This window comes from Canis lupus, chromosome 1 (genome assembly GCF_011100685.1).
Source record: "Canis lupus familiaris isolate Mischka breed German Shepherd chromosome 1, alternate assembly UU_Cfam_GSD_1.0, whole genome shotgun sequence".
Classification (NCBI taxonomy): domain Eukaryota; kingdom Metazoa; phylum Chordata; class Mammalia; order Carnivora; family Canidae; genus Canis; species Canis lupus.
The window spans coordinates 116,587,604-116,603,371 of NC_049222.1; the positions used below are offsets into that span (position 1 = coordinate 116,587,604).

Here is a 15,768-nt window from a genome sequence, read left to right on the forward strand (position 1 = left end):
AGTAAGGGAATTTGGTTATGCACTGCAGTATGCAATGAGACAGAACCCTCTTCTCCAGTGATAGTTGGAGATTATTATTTCTTGAACATATTTTGGGAGAGTCTGGTTCAAGGTATTTTCTGCTAATATGCAAATATGTTACATGCCAGATGTATATCAATGACTTACAACAATGCAGCAAATGTTTTACTTACATTATTTACATTTTCTTTAAATTCAGTGTGGTAATGATGCCATAGTTTGTCCAGTATGAGCAGGGAATGCATGACTGCATTAGCTAGCATCACAATTTTTACTCTAATGATTCACCAGAGGGAGTTCTAATAGTTCTCAATCTTTTTTTTTTTTTCACTTTAAAAAATGGCAAATTAGCATTTGAATTATTTTTTTGAAAGAAAGTGTAATGCGTAAGCTGGGGGATGGGGGGAGAGAAAAGGAGGGACAGAGAGAGAGAGGGAGAATCTCAGGAAGGCTCCATGCTCAGCACAGAACTCTATGCAGGGCTCAATCTCATGACTCCAAGATCATGACCTGACCCAAAATCAAGAGTCAGACACTCAAACAACTGAGCCACCCAGGTGCTCCTGGATTACAATTTTGTAATATAAATGTAAAACCAGTGTCTTTCAAAATGGGGATAATGAATAGTACTAAGTTGTGAAGACAACAGAGTGGGCTGTAGATTTATTACAGACAATTTAATAGAAAACAGCTGAGTGCATCACATGTAGTAAGTATTGTTTTGAGAACTTATGTTTCAATTATTCTAGCAATGGTTTTTATTTTACTTTTATTATTATTTTATTTTACTAATTGTTGTGTCCATTATGTACTAATACAATTTATTTATTTATTATTAAAAAATATCTACTTATTATTTATTATTATTTATTTATTTAGAGAGAGAGAGAGAGAGAGAGAGAGAGAAAGGCAGAGACACAGGCAGAGGGAGAAGCAGGCTCCTTGCAGGGAGCCTGACTCTGGACTTGATCCTGGGTCTCCAGGATCATGCCCTGAGCCAAAGGCAGCGCTAAACCACTGAGTCACCCTGGCTGCCCCAATTTATTTATATCATAGTTTCTGTTTCTTGAAGTGTAGAAGGAAAACATAATTCATACTTTATATTTAAAATCATTGCATGCACAATCATATCTGCTAATTATTTACACAAGTTTACTAGGTTTTACAAGTTTTATATTATTCTGAAATCTCTGAGAGAAATCAAGTAGGTGGTTTAAGCTGAATTTAAATTACATCTGAGAAAACTAATCAGGACATTTGAGTGGGCTGGAAACATTAACATTTTTCCCATTTAAAATAATGCAGTGTAGACTCTGAAATTTGGGCATCTGAAAATTTACTATTCAACAAATTATCAAGAATAGATTAGGTACAGATAATGAGAAAAAAGCCATAGTTGGTAAATTTTGATTTCTCATTTAAGACTAATAATTGCATATATATTTTTCTTTTTTTAGTTTTTTTCTCTTTTAATGGAGCTACCTGGCTATCATTTTATTGTTAAATTATTTTTCCCTTAAAGTAGTAATTAGAAAATATGAAATAACAACTTCTGCTTTTGGAATTTGCTGTTGAAAAATCACCTCTCCCTGATTTTATAAAAAAGCTTTACAATCTTAAAGGGATTTCTTCTATAGTTTGTTTGCAGTATGAATTATCTTGTGCAGCAGAATTTATGAGCTCTAAAATGGAGAGCTTCCTGCCTTTTTTTATATTCTAAAGTTTCTGTCATAGAATAAATTATCTGGTGTTCATAAAGGGATAGATGGTAAAAACAAAACAAAAAGGGGGGCACCTGGGTGGCTCAGTTGGTTAAGCATTTGCCTTTGGCTTGGGTCATGACCCTGGGGTCCTGGGACTGAACCCTGCCTCCAGCTCCCCACTCAGCTCTGCACTCTCCTGTCCCCCTGCACCTGCTCACTTGTGTGCTTGTGCTCTCTCTCTCTAATAAATAAAATCTAAAATGAAACAAAATTTTTAGAAAGGGGATAGATGATAATAGAATGCTTATATCTTACTGTACTCAAAAATACTCTTACCATTTGACTTCTCCAATAGCATATAATAATGATGATAATAACAGATGAAAAAAAATAACAGATGAGTATCAGATACTGTCCAGAGAGAGTTGCATACATTTAATCATTTTTAATTTAATCAATGTGCTGTTATTCCATTATTTTACACAAAGAAACTGAGGCACACAGAGATTAATTTCTCCAATTTCACAGGAAATGGTGAAATAGAGATGGTGCTCAATAAAGAATATACTTCAGCATTACATTTCAAAGCTATAGAGATTCTTAAAAATATTTAATGGGTTCCAAAAGTTATTTCTGCATTCAATACAGGTTTTCTAAAAATTAGCTGATTTTTAGCACAAGCAAAAGGATCTATCACTACATTCACTATGAACATAATATGGGTTCTCTAACATTTCAGAAGTGTTGAAGCCTTCTATTAAATCAAAATCAAGGCTTTTTCAATTATGAAGCCTCATATGTTGAGTAAGTTGTGAATGACGTCTAAAGTCTTTACCACATTGAACACATCCATAAGGTTTCTCACCAGTATGGATCCTTTGATGTAGAGTAAGTTCTGAGCCACGACTAAAGGCCTTCCCACATTCCTTACAATCATAGGGTTTCTCACCGGAATGAGTTCTTAGATGTTCAGTAAGATGTGAGCCACGAACAAAGGCCTTCCCACATTGCTTACATTCATAGGGTTTTTCACCTCTATGAATTCTTTGGTGTTCACTAAGTTGTGAGCCATAAATAAAAGCCTTGTCACATTCCTTACATTTGTAGGGTTTCTCACCTGTATGAATTCTCTGGTGATATGTAAGTTGTGTGGCACGAAAAAAGGTCTTCCCACATTCCTTACATTCATAATGCTTCTCACCATGAATTTTCTCATGTTGGGTAAGATATGCACCACGAATAAAAGCCTTTCCACACTCCTTACATTCAAAGGGTTTCTCACCTGTATGAATTCTCTGATGTTCACTAAGTTGTTTGCCACAAATAAAGGCCTTCTCACATTCTTTACATTTGTAGGGTTTTTCACCTGTATGAATTCTCTGATGTTGAGTAAGATTAGAATTAGAAATAAAGGCTTTCCCACATTCTTTGCATTTATAGGGTCTCTCACCTGTATGAACTCTCAGATGGTAAGTTAGTTGTGAGCCACGAAAAAAGGCCTTCCCACATTCTTTACATTCATAGGGCTTCTCACCTGTATGGATTCTCTGATGTTCATTAAGTTGGGAGGCACATAAAAAGGCCTTTCCACATTCTTTACATCTGTAAGGCTTTTCACCAGTATGAACTCTTTGATGATAAGTAAGGTGTGAACCAAGAATAAAGGCCTTTCCACATTCCTTACATTCATAAGGTTTCTCACCACTATGAATTCTCTGATGGTAAGTAAGTTGAGAGCCAAGAATAAAGGACTTCCCACATTCCTTACATTTATAGGGTTTTTCACCACTATGAATTCTCTGATGGAGAGTATACTGTGAACAATAACTAAAGGCTTTTCCACATTTCTTACATTCATATGGTTTCTCTCCTGTATGAACTCTCTGATGTTCAGTGAGCTGTGAACCACGAATAAAAGCCTTCCCACATGCCTTACACTGATAAGGTTTTTCATTAGTATGAATTTTCTGATGTTGAATCAGATCAGAACTACGACTGAAGGCCTTCCCGCATTCCATACACTCATAAGGCTTTTCACCATTCTGAATCCTCTGATGCTGAATATAGGCTGGCTTTTGGCTGAAGGTCTTCCTACTTTTCTTAACTTCAGAGTGTTTTTCTTTATTATGGCTTTCCTCATGCTGAGTAAGGCATGACAGGTAGTTGAACACTTGTTCACATTCCTTACATTTGTATAATTTTTCCTTGGTAGGATGTATCTGATAAAGAGTAGGTGACATAGAATGGCTTTGAGTGGCCTTTTCACCACAGGTAATTTTCATGTGCATGTGAAGTCCTTCCTGACTTCTCTGTTGACCCTCAAACATTCCTTTGCCCTTCGTAGTATCTCTAAGACCATTGCAATCAAGGTTATGACTGAAAGATTTCCTCATATTCTCCCCTTGCAGTGATTCCATTTCATAAGCTCCCTTTTCTGGGGATGACTTTATGATCTTACAACTGGATTCCAAGTCTGGAAGATAACAAGAAAGCAAATTCCTGCTGTTTTGGTTTACAAGGAGAAATGAAACTTTTAAGCCTTCTAAAGTAAAAATGGTAGATAAAATTCTTATAAGAACAGAATGGCTCAAGCAGTGCTGAAATATTTTGTGCAAATAAAAGACACTAGGAGAAAACACAGAATAAAGGGAGTTTATAGGGAGGAAGTTAATTAGAAAAATAGTCTAAGTGTGTTCTCAGACTTTGGAGGTGGATTAGAATCCAACCATGGAAGATTTTAATAGCAAAAACTCTCCCATGGAAATATTTGATCAAATGTAGATATCCAATCTATCAACAAGTCCTATTACCTCTCCTATTAAAGTTTATTGAGTATCTGACCACATCCGCTACTATCACCCTAGGCCAAGCCACCTGTCTCTCAGAGTAATAGCCTCTTAACTGGTCTGTTCTTTGAACTATGCCCATACAATTTGTTCTTCACACAGCAGGCAGAAGAATTCTTTTTAAAATTCATATCACAGGGGATCCCTGGGTGGCTCAGTGGTTTAGCGCCTGCCTTCAGCCCAGGGCGTGATCCTGGAGTCCCGGGATCAAGCCTCACATCAGGCTCCCTGCATGGAGCCTGCTTCTCCTTCTGTTGGTATCTTTGCCTCTCTCTCTGTGTGTGTATCTCATGCATAAATAAATAGAATCTTAAAAATAAAATAAATAAATAAAATAAAATAAAATAAAATAAAATTCATATCATATTACTCCCCTGTAAAAATCTTCTCAGATTTTATTTTATCATCTTAGAATAATATCCAAAGTTCTTACTTATTATGGCACACTTGACTTTAGTCTATGGTAGTTTGCCCTACTTAGATTCATCGCTTACCGCTCCTAATTATTCATTTTGTTCTCACCACAATAGTTCCTTGCTGTTCAAAAATGCCAAGCATATGCCTCCATGTTTACCTTTTGGAATGCTCTTTCCCCAGATATCTGCATGGCTTGCTCTCTTCTCTCACTTCAAGTTTTCTGCTCAAATGTCACATTATCAACACACCCAGTATAGAATTGCACCTGTATTTCATTTATTCACTAGTGGATATACTATTTTTAAAGCTGGTACGTTGTCTGTCTCCATACTTAATCAAAGCAATGACTTTGCTTCATTCTCTGCTTTATTTCTAGTGCCTAGGATCATTACTTGCACATTATTGACATTCACTATTTGTCAGCAACTTTAAAAATGCAAATTTTTCTTCATCTATCTATCTCCCCAGATGCTGCTGGTATAGAAAAAAATTGAAAATACAGCTTAAAACATTTCAATGGTTTACTCCTTGTACTTCCAAATAAAATCCAAATTCCTGTTCATGGCCTAAAAGCCCCTGCATGATCCATTCCTTGATTACATTTCTGACCTCATATTGAGCCATTTTTATCCTCAGAAACAATGCTCCAACCCTACTGGCTTTATTTAAGTTCCTGGATCATATCAAATTCTTTCCCATTTCAGACTCTTATATGCTGTTCCATCTGCCAGAAATGCTGTCTGCATGGCCAATTCCTTTATGTCTGAAATGTTTTAATTTAAACGGCAGCTGCTCAGAAAGACTACCCCTGAAAACTCTAATTGGGTCCATGCTTTCTCTTAATCTCTTTATCTGTACCTTATTCCTCATTCTTGTTTCAATTTTTACAATCCTAGAATTATATTTCATTTATTTATGTTGATCCTCCTACTCTCCAAGCTTTACAAGTTTAGAAAAAATATGCCTATTTAGCTATTCCCCAGAACATAGAAACCATATACAGTATTTTCTTTTTCCCTTATATATTTTTTCAAGTCTTCCTTTCCAATACATTCCACTTAACGCCAAATGTTCTCATATTTCCCAGAAAAGCATCTTTATAATATTCTAGAAATAGTGACAAGCTCACACAATAAAGAAACTTTTAGGGATGCCTAGGATGCCTAGTGGTTGAGTGTCTGCTCTCGGCTCAGGGCACGGTCCTGGAGTCCTGGGATTGAGTCTCACAGTACACTCCCCTGGAGGGACCATGCTTCTCCCTCTGCCTGTGTCTCTGCCTCTCTCTGTGTGTCTTTCATGAATAAATAAATAAATAAATTTTAAAAAGAAACTTTTATGTTGTTCTGAACAAAAATGTATAGGTATAACTTCTTTTTTTAAAGATTCATTTATTTATGATAGACAGACATAGAGAGAGAGAGAGAGAGAGAGAGAGGCAGAGACACAGGAGGAGGGTGAAGCAGGCTCCATGCTGGGAGCCGGACGTGGGACTCGATCCCTGGACTCCAGGATCACGCCCTGGGCCAAAGGCAGACACCAAACCGCTGAGCCACCCAGAGATCCCCCTAGGTATAACTTTTAAGTGTAAAAGAATACTATATAATATGCCTGGAGTGTGAGGCATAGTCTCTGATGACACTGTACCTAGGCTGTAGAAAGTAATAGAGGATGATATTAAGAAAGAAAATCAACATAAATCAGTAAGATCGGGATCCCTGGGTGGCGCAGCGGTTTGGCGCCTGCCTTTGGCCCGGGGCGCGATCCTGGAGACCCGGGATCGAATCCCACATCGGGCTCCCGGTGCATGGAGCCTGCTTCTCCCTCTGCCTGTGTCTCTGCCTCTCTCTCTCTCTCTGTGACTATCATAAATAAATAAATAAATTAATAAAAAAAAAAAAATCAGTAAGATCAAGTTTAAACAGTCTTTAGAAATGAGTCAGAGGGGAGCATGGGTGGCTGAGGTGGTTAAACATCTAACTCTTGATTTCGGCTCAGGTCATGATCTCAGGGTCATGAGATCCACCCCCACATTGGGCTCTGCACTGGGCATGGAGCCTGCTTAAGATTCTCTCTCTCTCTCCCTCTGCCCTTCCCCCTTCTAAAATTTTTTAAAGAGAAATGATGCAGAAATCTAAGGAAAACATGCTTTCACTGAAAAGCAGAATGAAATTGTAAACAAAAATAAAAACAGGGCAGCCCCGCCTGCAGCCCGGGGTGTGATCCTGGAGACCCGGGATTGAGTCCCACGTGGGGCTCCCTGCATGGAGCCTGCTTCTCTCTCTGCCTGTGTCTCTGCCTCTTTCGCTCTCTCTGAATAAATAAATAAATAAATCTTTAAAAAAAAAAAAAAAACAGTTAACAGCTCAGTTAACATCAACTCATGTCAACAAAATGTATTGGGATAAGAGTATTTGGCTTTTACTTTGTTTTTGTCAGAGAAGCACAATATGGTTTACAAAACCCTAGGAAAGAACCCAACTGGAATATGTTGATTAGAGGAACAGTCTAAGGGATCAAATGAATCCAGTTTAGACCCAACTGTTCTCCATGTTATAATAACATGATTAAATAGTTCTTTTTGTTGTCATTAAATTAATGAAAGAAAAAAAATGAGAAAACTGCAAAAGAGGTGATGGCTAAGGAAGACAAAATAGCCTGAAAAGCAGAAATCATTTTAGGAGGTCTCTTTCATTTTGGCCGTGCCCCTTGCCCCTCATCTCCTGCTGAATTAATCTCTGAAATTCCTCTTGAATCTGTTGCCTTATCTCAATCCCTATCTACTATCAACACTCAGAGAAAGCCAGAGCACCTCTTGTGTGAAGCAGAACAATAACCTACTCAGTCATGTGCTGAGACTCTTCCTTCTAATTTCCATCTGGCAGTCAAAAGTGATACATTAAATATGTAAATTGTCCTATTTCACTGTCCTATTTAAGATTCTTCATTAGTTTGCAAATGCTTTGGAGACAAAATTCAAAGATAAGAAATACATGCTATATTATGATCAAACACACACATACATAAAGCCAATAGGTCATGGAATTATCTTTCCTACGTGGGATGCGTTCTGATATTTAAAAAATTTTTCTCTTCTGTGTTATTTTATTTAAGAAACAAAACAAAATGATAAAAATCAATGCTGCTCATAACCCACCAAGTCATCTTATTTATTTATTTATTTATTTATTTATTTATTTATTATTTATTTATTTATTTATTTGAGAGAGAGAGCACACAAGTGGGAGGAGGGCAGAGGAAGAGGGAAAGAATCCTCAAGCAGACTCCCCACTGAATGCAGAGCCCACTGACAAGCCTCTATCTTAGGACCCTGAGATCATGACCTGAGCCAAAATCAAGAGTCAGACATTTAACCAACTGAGCCACCCAAGCACCCTCACCAAGTCATTTCTATAACCCCTAGAAGGTTCAGCCTGGTCTAGACCCTGCCAGACTCTCCAAACTCACACCTGGCACCATTCCCTTATGAGGCTCCAAATATAAGGGCCTTCTTAGGATACCTCATATTGCACCAAGCTCCATTCTCCTATTGCCCTCAATTCGCTGTTGCCTTTGCCAGGAATGCTCTTCTGTCTACCCTCAGCCTCCCTACCTGCTTTATATCCTTTCAGGGTTCACCTGAAACTTTACGTTCCTTTGCAATTCCTGAAAAGCCGTCCCTAATCCCAGATTCCAGCAATGTTGCACCTGTAATTCTCTCTTATATTAAGACAGCCATTCCACCCACTACAGCCTATAAGAGAGGCCTCTCTTGGATGTTGGTAAGACCTCCATATTCTGCTATTAATGCTGGCTTCTCCCGGAAAGTCTTGACTTCTATACACTCTTAGTCCAACAATGCCACTACCCTTAGGTTATAATAGGCATAAGTACTCATCTTTCCCAGAGAAACTACTCTAGGACCAATCCTGTAATTCTCGACATTTCTAGGTATGAGTCCATCACTAGGACTCTCATCCCATCCAGGTCTAGACATCTTTTATTGTGATGCAGTGTTCTCTTGTACTCTAACCAGGAGGCCTTCGGGAATTCACAGTATACGTTCTGCAAATACTCTGTAACCTCAGCCTCCCTCCCTTCTATGTGTTCTCTTCACCTCTTACTCTGATTGCAACCTTGAGCACACTGCTTCCCCTGAAGCACTGTTTTCCTCTACCTCACTCCATCTACCCTCCCTCACAGTAGACATAATAGACCTTGTCATTTCCAATTATGGAAATACTTCCAAAATCTCAATTTCAAGTAACCTTCCTTTGTGATCACTACCACCCATATTTCCAGATCACTTACTCTTGTACATCTCTCCAATATTTATCTCCATCTTAAAGGCTCTCCTTTGAAATCAAAACAAAACAACCTCTTTGATTCTCTGATTTACCCTGCAGCTCCTATTCATTTACTGTGCTCCTTCCTGGTAAAACTTTTCAAAAGAGATGTCTGGATTTCCTGTCAATACTCCACCCCCCCCCTTCTCTCCCACCCTCATAACTAACATTTTTGCCATATTTCCTTCCAGGCTTTTTTCCTTTACTTTTATGCAGTTGAAATAGCACTCCATATACAAACTTGAATCATACTTCTTTGTCCTCTATTTATACTTTTGAGAATTCCTCAAATGGCCCTCAACACTTCCTGGTGAGTTAAATCACTTTCCCACAATAGTTTTTATTGTTGTCTTATTTCTTCTCTGTTCTCTTTTTAATCCTCTACAATCAGGTTGTTATTCCTCTCATTTCTAAACCTACTCTGTCTGGGTCACTAGTGCCCTTTGTCTTGCCAAATCCAATAATCAGGTCTCATCCTTCATCTTACTTGACCTCATAGCAGCATCTTTCACAGTTAACCACTTCCTCTTTATGTTTGCCACTTGGCTTCCAGTCCTCTGTATTCCAGATTGCATCACAGACCACAGGTTACTTAAGTTACTCCTTAATTTCCTTTGCTGGATCATTATCCTTTTCCTAACTAAATGCTGGAATGCCCTATGGTTTAGCCCCTGGACTTCACCTTGCCTTCCATCTAGACCAATTCCCTCCATAATCTAATCTAATCCCATGATCCAGAGATTAACCTTATATTTATTCCTCAGTCCTGACTACCATCCCGCAGGCTTTTAAATGCTTATCTAACTTTTCTATTAAGAATATCTAATGGCCATCTCAAACGCATAACTCTTGACTTTATTCTGCAGGCTTCCAAACTCTGATGCCTTTATTTCCAATCCTTCAGCAAATCCTATTAATTGTACCATCAAATATAACCAGAATATAACCCATTTTCATCACTTTCATATATTAAACCCCATTCTAAGCCACTCTTATCTCTAATGTGGACCCCTGAACGAGACCTCTAACTGGTCTTCCTGCTTTCATTCTTACCCTCATTCTCTATAAGCACTCAGAGTGATCTTTAAACAAAGATCCCTTTACTCATCTGCACAAAACCCTCCAATGGCTCCTTATCATGCTTGTAATAAAATCTCATTCCTTGCCTAAATGGCCTTATGTGATCTATTCTCTGCCTATTCCTCTGACTTCATCATTAATTTCTTACTTTTACTTTTTTTATTCTAGCCACACTGTCCTTCTTGCTGATCCTCAAATAAGTGAAGTTCAGCATCTCCTCAGGGGCTCTGCACTTCTGTTCCATCTGTCTAAACACACACTTTTTTCTTTCTTTCTTTCTTTTTTTTTTTGCATGGCTAATTTCATTCAAGCCCGCATTCAAAATTACCTCCTCTGAGAGATCGTCCCTGATTTTCCTAATCTAAGAACACAGCAAGCTCTCAACGAAGTTGATGGCGATACCAACTCTATTAAAAAAAATAAATATGAGGATATCTCTGGAAGAAACCAAAGGTAGCTTCCTCATTAAAACAAAAAGGGAATATGAGGGAGGAAGAGTGGTAAATGTGAGTTGGAAGGGAAATTCCTTTTGGAAACTCACATTGATATAACCTTCCTGCTGAGATCTTAGACTTCTTTCCACAGGCCTTTGAAGAGAGCTTCACATAAACATCTCAAAGTGGTGCCACCTCACAAATCAGTTGTTATTATTAGCAAGAGCTGCTCCTATGTGACTAACTCTTTATTCACCTGAGCTCCTTCTTCTTGTCATGGCTCTCATCACCATCCAGGGGTCCTTCCCTTGCTCCAATAAAGAAAACACATCTGGTTTAGGGATCGAACATCCAGCTTAAAAGAAAAGAAATGGGATATGGTCATGGTATGGGAATCCCAGATTCAAATCCAGTCCATTGATCATCACAGAAAGACATTGAAGGAAATGACAGAAGAAAATGTGGAGGTCTGAAGATGAGAAGTAAGAACACAGTGGAGCTGTCTACTCCTGTTAGCTAGGATACAAGGGGGAAGTTATTCAAATAAGAGGGCTTAAAGCTATCAGCAGAAGGGAGGAAGAGAAGGGACAAAAGCAGGGAAGGAATGTGTCTTGTTCTGCAGAACCAACAGTTCCAGCTGAGAAGACCCCTACATAGGTGTTTTACCTGGTAGACCTTTGCTAAGTGTGTCCAGCCCAATAGCCCCTTATGTGGGAGTCAGTGTGAGCCAGAAGAGAGCTGAGGACCTGTACAGAAGCCCACTTGAGCTGACCTGAAGGTATTTTCAGCTTATTATAATACTAAGACCTCCTCCTATGGGTAGAGTTTTCCACCATTTTTTGAACATACAATGTACACACTGGCACGCTGAAATGCCAGATATGTGCAACTGAACCAGAGTGCCTATATGAGCCCCTTGCCCTCGCCCCCTGATATGCTGCACAAAAACTTCCTGTACTAACCCCACAGGGAGATAGTGCTTTCAGAGTGATATTCTGGTTTCCTTACATGAAACAAGTAATAAAAAGTTCTTTGCTTTCAATGTTTCCTTGGGTTGTGTTCAATTTGGTGCACCCCAAGCAGTGGACTACTGGAGTTCAGTTACCCTTCTATCTCCAAAAAACTCAAACCTTTCCTTAGGGAAGAGAAATCAGAAAATGATCATGAAGGAGGCAGAAAATATGGGAGACAAGTTTTGTGTATTGAAGAAGATGATCTTACCTAGTGAAATCACATTGCTGTAGTTCTCCAACATCACATCCCTGTACAAGTCCCTCTGAGTGGAGTTAAGGCATTCCCACTCTTCCTGCGAGAAGTCGATGGCCACATCCCTGAAAGTCACCAGCCACTGAAACAACAAATCCATTTATTATCGGTGAAAATAGGACAATGACTTTGAGGTAAAATGAGGAAAGAAAGAGAAGGGCTTGAAGGAAAGGGATAACACAATAAATAGGCTGTGGCTGAATACCTTGTAACATTAAAGGAAACTAGGTGCCTCAACTATAGTGTCAACATGATCCTTGATCAGTCCTACTGTTGCATAGGAAGACAAAACTTACTGTGTATAATAGGATAATTCTATTATCCAGAAAAGTCCAAGAATACAATGCAGATGAAGTTATCTAATTAATGAATGCAGATTAAATAATAAATGGAGCCACACAGCATATTAAGCTTTCAAATTCTCAAAAAATAATAAATTCTCAATAAATAGGAGTTCTTTCCTTCTTTTCTCCCCTTAAAGAAAGTAAGCAAATTTAATGAAATGTTTCCAGATTTTTAATAAATCTCCATCTAAAACATAGAATTTGGCGGGTGCCTTGGTGGCTTAGTCAATTAAGCATCTGACTTTGGCTCAGGTCATGATCCCAGAGTCCTGGGATCAAGCCCTATGTGGGCAGGGAGTCTGCTTGGGATTCTCTCTCTCTCCTTCTGCCCCTCCCCTCCACTTGCATGTGTACATGTTCTCTCTAAATAAGCAATAAATAAATAAATAAAATCTTTTTTAAAAAAGAATTTTTGAAGATTCAAATTCTTTAAGTCACAATATTATGTCATAGAATATAATTGATATTTCCACTTTATGGATGCAATGATTTTCCTGTTTTGAGTATTTCAATCAAATTCTCTAATGTTTTTGAGCCCTAAGAATCTATACTTTTCAAGAGAATAGGCATCTGGAAGATTTTATTTCTACTTCCTTTGATGCAAGCAGATGGATGCCAATCCAGGTGCTATAGGCATCACTGACACATTCTTACCAACTCCAAGGTAAACCTGTTGCTCATCCTCATTGGTTCCTGGGCAAGAGAGTTGTGCTACATAGAATAAAAGCCCCCCAAATATGTCCATATCTGAATCCCTGGAACTTTTGAGTATGTAACCTTATATTACAAATGTAGATGTGATTAAGGATCTTTAGATGGGAAGATTATCCTGGGATATCTGGTTGGGCCCAATGTAGTCATAAGAGTATTTTAAGTGATAGATGCAGGCAGAAGGGTCAGAGAAGGAGAGGCGATAATGACAGCAGAAGTCAGAATGATGATTACTGTCTCTGAAAATGGAAGGAAGCCATGAGCCAAGGAATGTGGGCAGCCTCTGGCAGCTGGAAAAATGCAAGGAAATAGATTCTCCTCCAGAATCTCCAGAAGAACACAGACCTACCAACACCTTGATTTAGCCTGTAAAACCAATTTCACTTTGACCTCCAGAAGTACAGATAATAAATTTGTGTTGTTTTAAGTCACTAAGTTTATAGTAATTTGTTACAGCATTGACAGGAAACTATACAAGAGGCAAGATCTCTTCTTCTCAGAACTAAGTTCCCCACCCATTCTTTTTTTTTTTCCCCAAGATTTTATTTATTTATTCATGAGAGACACAGACAGAGGCAGAGACATAGGGAGAGGGAGAAGCAGGCTCCTCACAGGGAGCTGGACGCAAGACTGGATCCCCAGGACCCCAGGATCACACTGAGCCGAAGGCAGATGCTCAACCACTGAGCCACCCAGGCACCCCCTCCCCCATCCATTCTCCCCCACTGCCATCCATTCTTAAAAGCCTCGCAGAAAATGTCGTCACACACTGAGACTTGGAAGATCCAGCAGAAATGCTTTCACTTCCAAGTGGGAAACCTAGGTTTGTAGAGATCAGTTTGCCATGTGTTCCATATAACTACCTCACCAAACCATTATACTAATACTGCTCTTAAGGGGAGACATTTCTGCTTCCTTAGGACTGCTGGCAGAAGACTTTGCATGTAAAATATGTAGAATGAACTGAAAAAACACCTAAACACTGTCTGGTGAGGGGAAAAGCATTTAGAGAAGAATGGAGCTCTTTGCTAAGATCAGTCAGTCACTGAATGGGAAAAATTGGGGAGCAATGATTCCCTTAGGCAACTAAGGCAGGCAGAAAATTTTGGGATAAATAAAATGTGGTGTTCACACAACAGCTGATTGCACTTCAAGAAGGAAAAATGAAATAGCAACTCACATGGGGCATGTTTTTTAGAACTGTACTGTCAGGACTGATCAGTTTTCTGGGTTCTTCTCCTGGAGAAATGCAGAGTCCAGAGAAGGCAGGGCTGGAGAGGGAAAAAGAAGCCATGAGATCAGATCAGGCTTGCCTCAGAGCCCAAAAATAAGCACCATGGAACCAGCTTTATTTCATCTCTTTGAGGGAGTTTAGAAAAATCTTAGCCTACCTACATATCCAATGGAATACACCCAAGACAGTAGGAATTCAGTTCAGACTTCTCCTTAATCCTCATGCTGAAAAGGAACTCAGAGGGTGCTAGTTTTCCAGAACACCTCACATCGTTAGGATAGGGATTGTGGGGTACAATCCCACAAGGCTGCTCCTAAATCCAGAAGCCAATCTGAAATCCCTGGCTATCAGTACTTCTGACCAATCAGCTATAAATTGGGGACTCCCACAACCCCATCCTAGGTTTTATACTTTGCCAGGATGGCTCACAAAACTCAAGAAGGTAATCTACTTACATTTATAATTTGTCATAAAGGACAGAACTCTGGAACAGACAAATGGAAAAGATGCATAGGACAAGGTATTGGCTTGGACAAGGGGCATGCTTGAAGCTTTCCATTCCCTGGGAGTGCCACCCTCACAATAGCTCAATGTGTTTATCAATCCAGAAGCTCATTGAATCTCCAAGTGCAAGAATTTTTATGGCCGTTAACCTCCAGTGCCACCCACCCTTTTCCTAGAGGTCAGTGGATGGGTTGGAAAGTTCCAATCCTTTAATCACTTAGTCTTTCTGGTGACTCCAATCCCTTCTGAGACTATCTAGGGGCCCCACCCCAGCCACTTCATTAGCATAAATTCAAGTGTGATCAAAAGGGGCTTGTTATGAAAAATAAAAGACACTCCTATCACTCAGAAAATTCCAAGGGTGTTAGGAGCTCTGAGTCAAGAACTAGGGATAAAAACCAAATATAGGGCAGCCCGGTTGGCTCAGTGGTTTAGCGCCTGCCTTTGGTCCAGGGTGTGATCCTGGAGACCCGGGATAGAGTCCCCTGTCAGGCTTCTTGCATGGAGCCTGCTTCTTCCTCTGCCTGTGTCTCTGCCTCTCTCTCTCTCTCTCTCTCTGTGTGTGTTTCTCATGAGTAAATAAAATCTTTAAAAAATAAAATAAAATAAAATAAAACAAAACAAAACAAAACAAAATAAAACCCAAATATATTATTGTATCACAAATACTACTGCAGATTTTGACATACCAGCAAAAAAAAAAAACCCCTGCCAGCATGTTAAAAAACAATCATGATTATGTGGGACTTTCTCTGTAATAAAAAGATGGTTTGACATTCAAATGTCAACTAATAGAATCCACGATGTTATTTGTTCTATGGAAGAAAATCATACTATCTTCACAAATGCCAAAAAAATTTCACAA

The 15,768-nt window shown here is 39.0% G+C and overlaps 1 protein-coding gene across 1 annotated transcript in view; it reads right to left on the reverse strand.

Annotated features, from left to right (window-relative positions):
• Positions 1-2,149: 2,149 nt before the first annotated feature.
• Positions 2,150-15,768, reverse strand: part of ZFP30 (ZFP30 zinc finger protein) — a 59,644-nt gene continuing 46,025 nt past the window's right edge. The window contains exons 12-15 of the mRNA XM_038525560.1: positions 14,346-14,436; positions 12,066-12,192; positions 11,101-11,199; positions 2,150-4,197 (exon numbers count right to left, since the gene is read on the reverse strand). Of these exons, the coding sequence (XP_038381488.1) occupies positions 2,504-4,197; positions 11,101-11,199; positions 12,066-12,192; positions 14,346-14,436 (2,011 nt within the window). The 3' untranslated portion in view covers positions 2,150-2,503. The remainder of the gene's footprint in view (positions 4,198-11,100; positions 11,200-12,065; positions 12,193-14,345; positions 14,437-15,768) is intronic.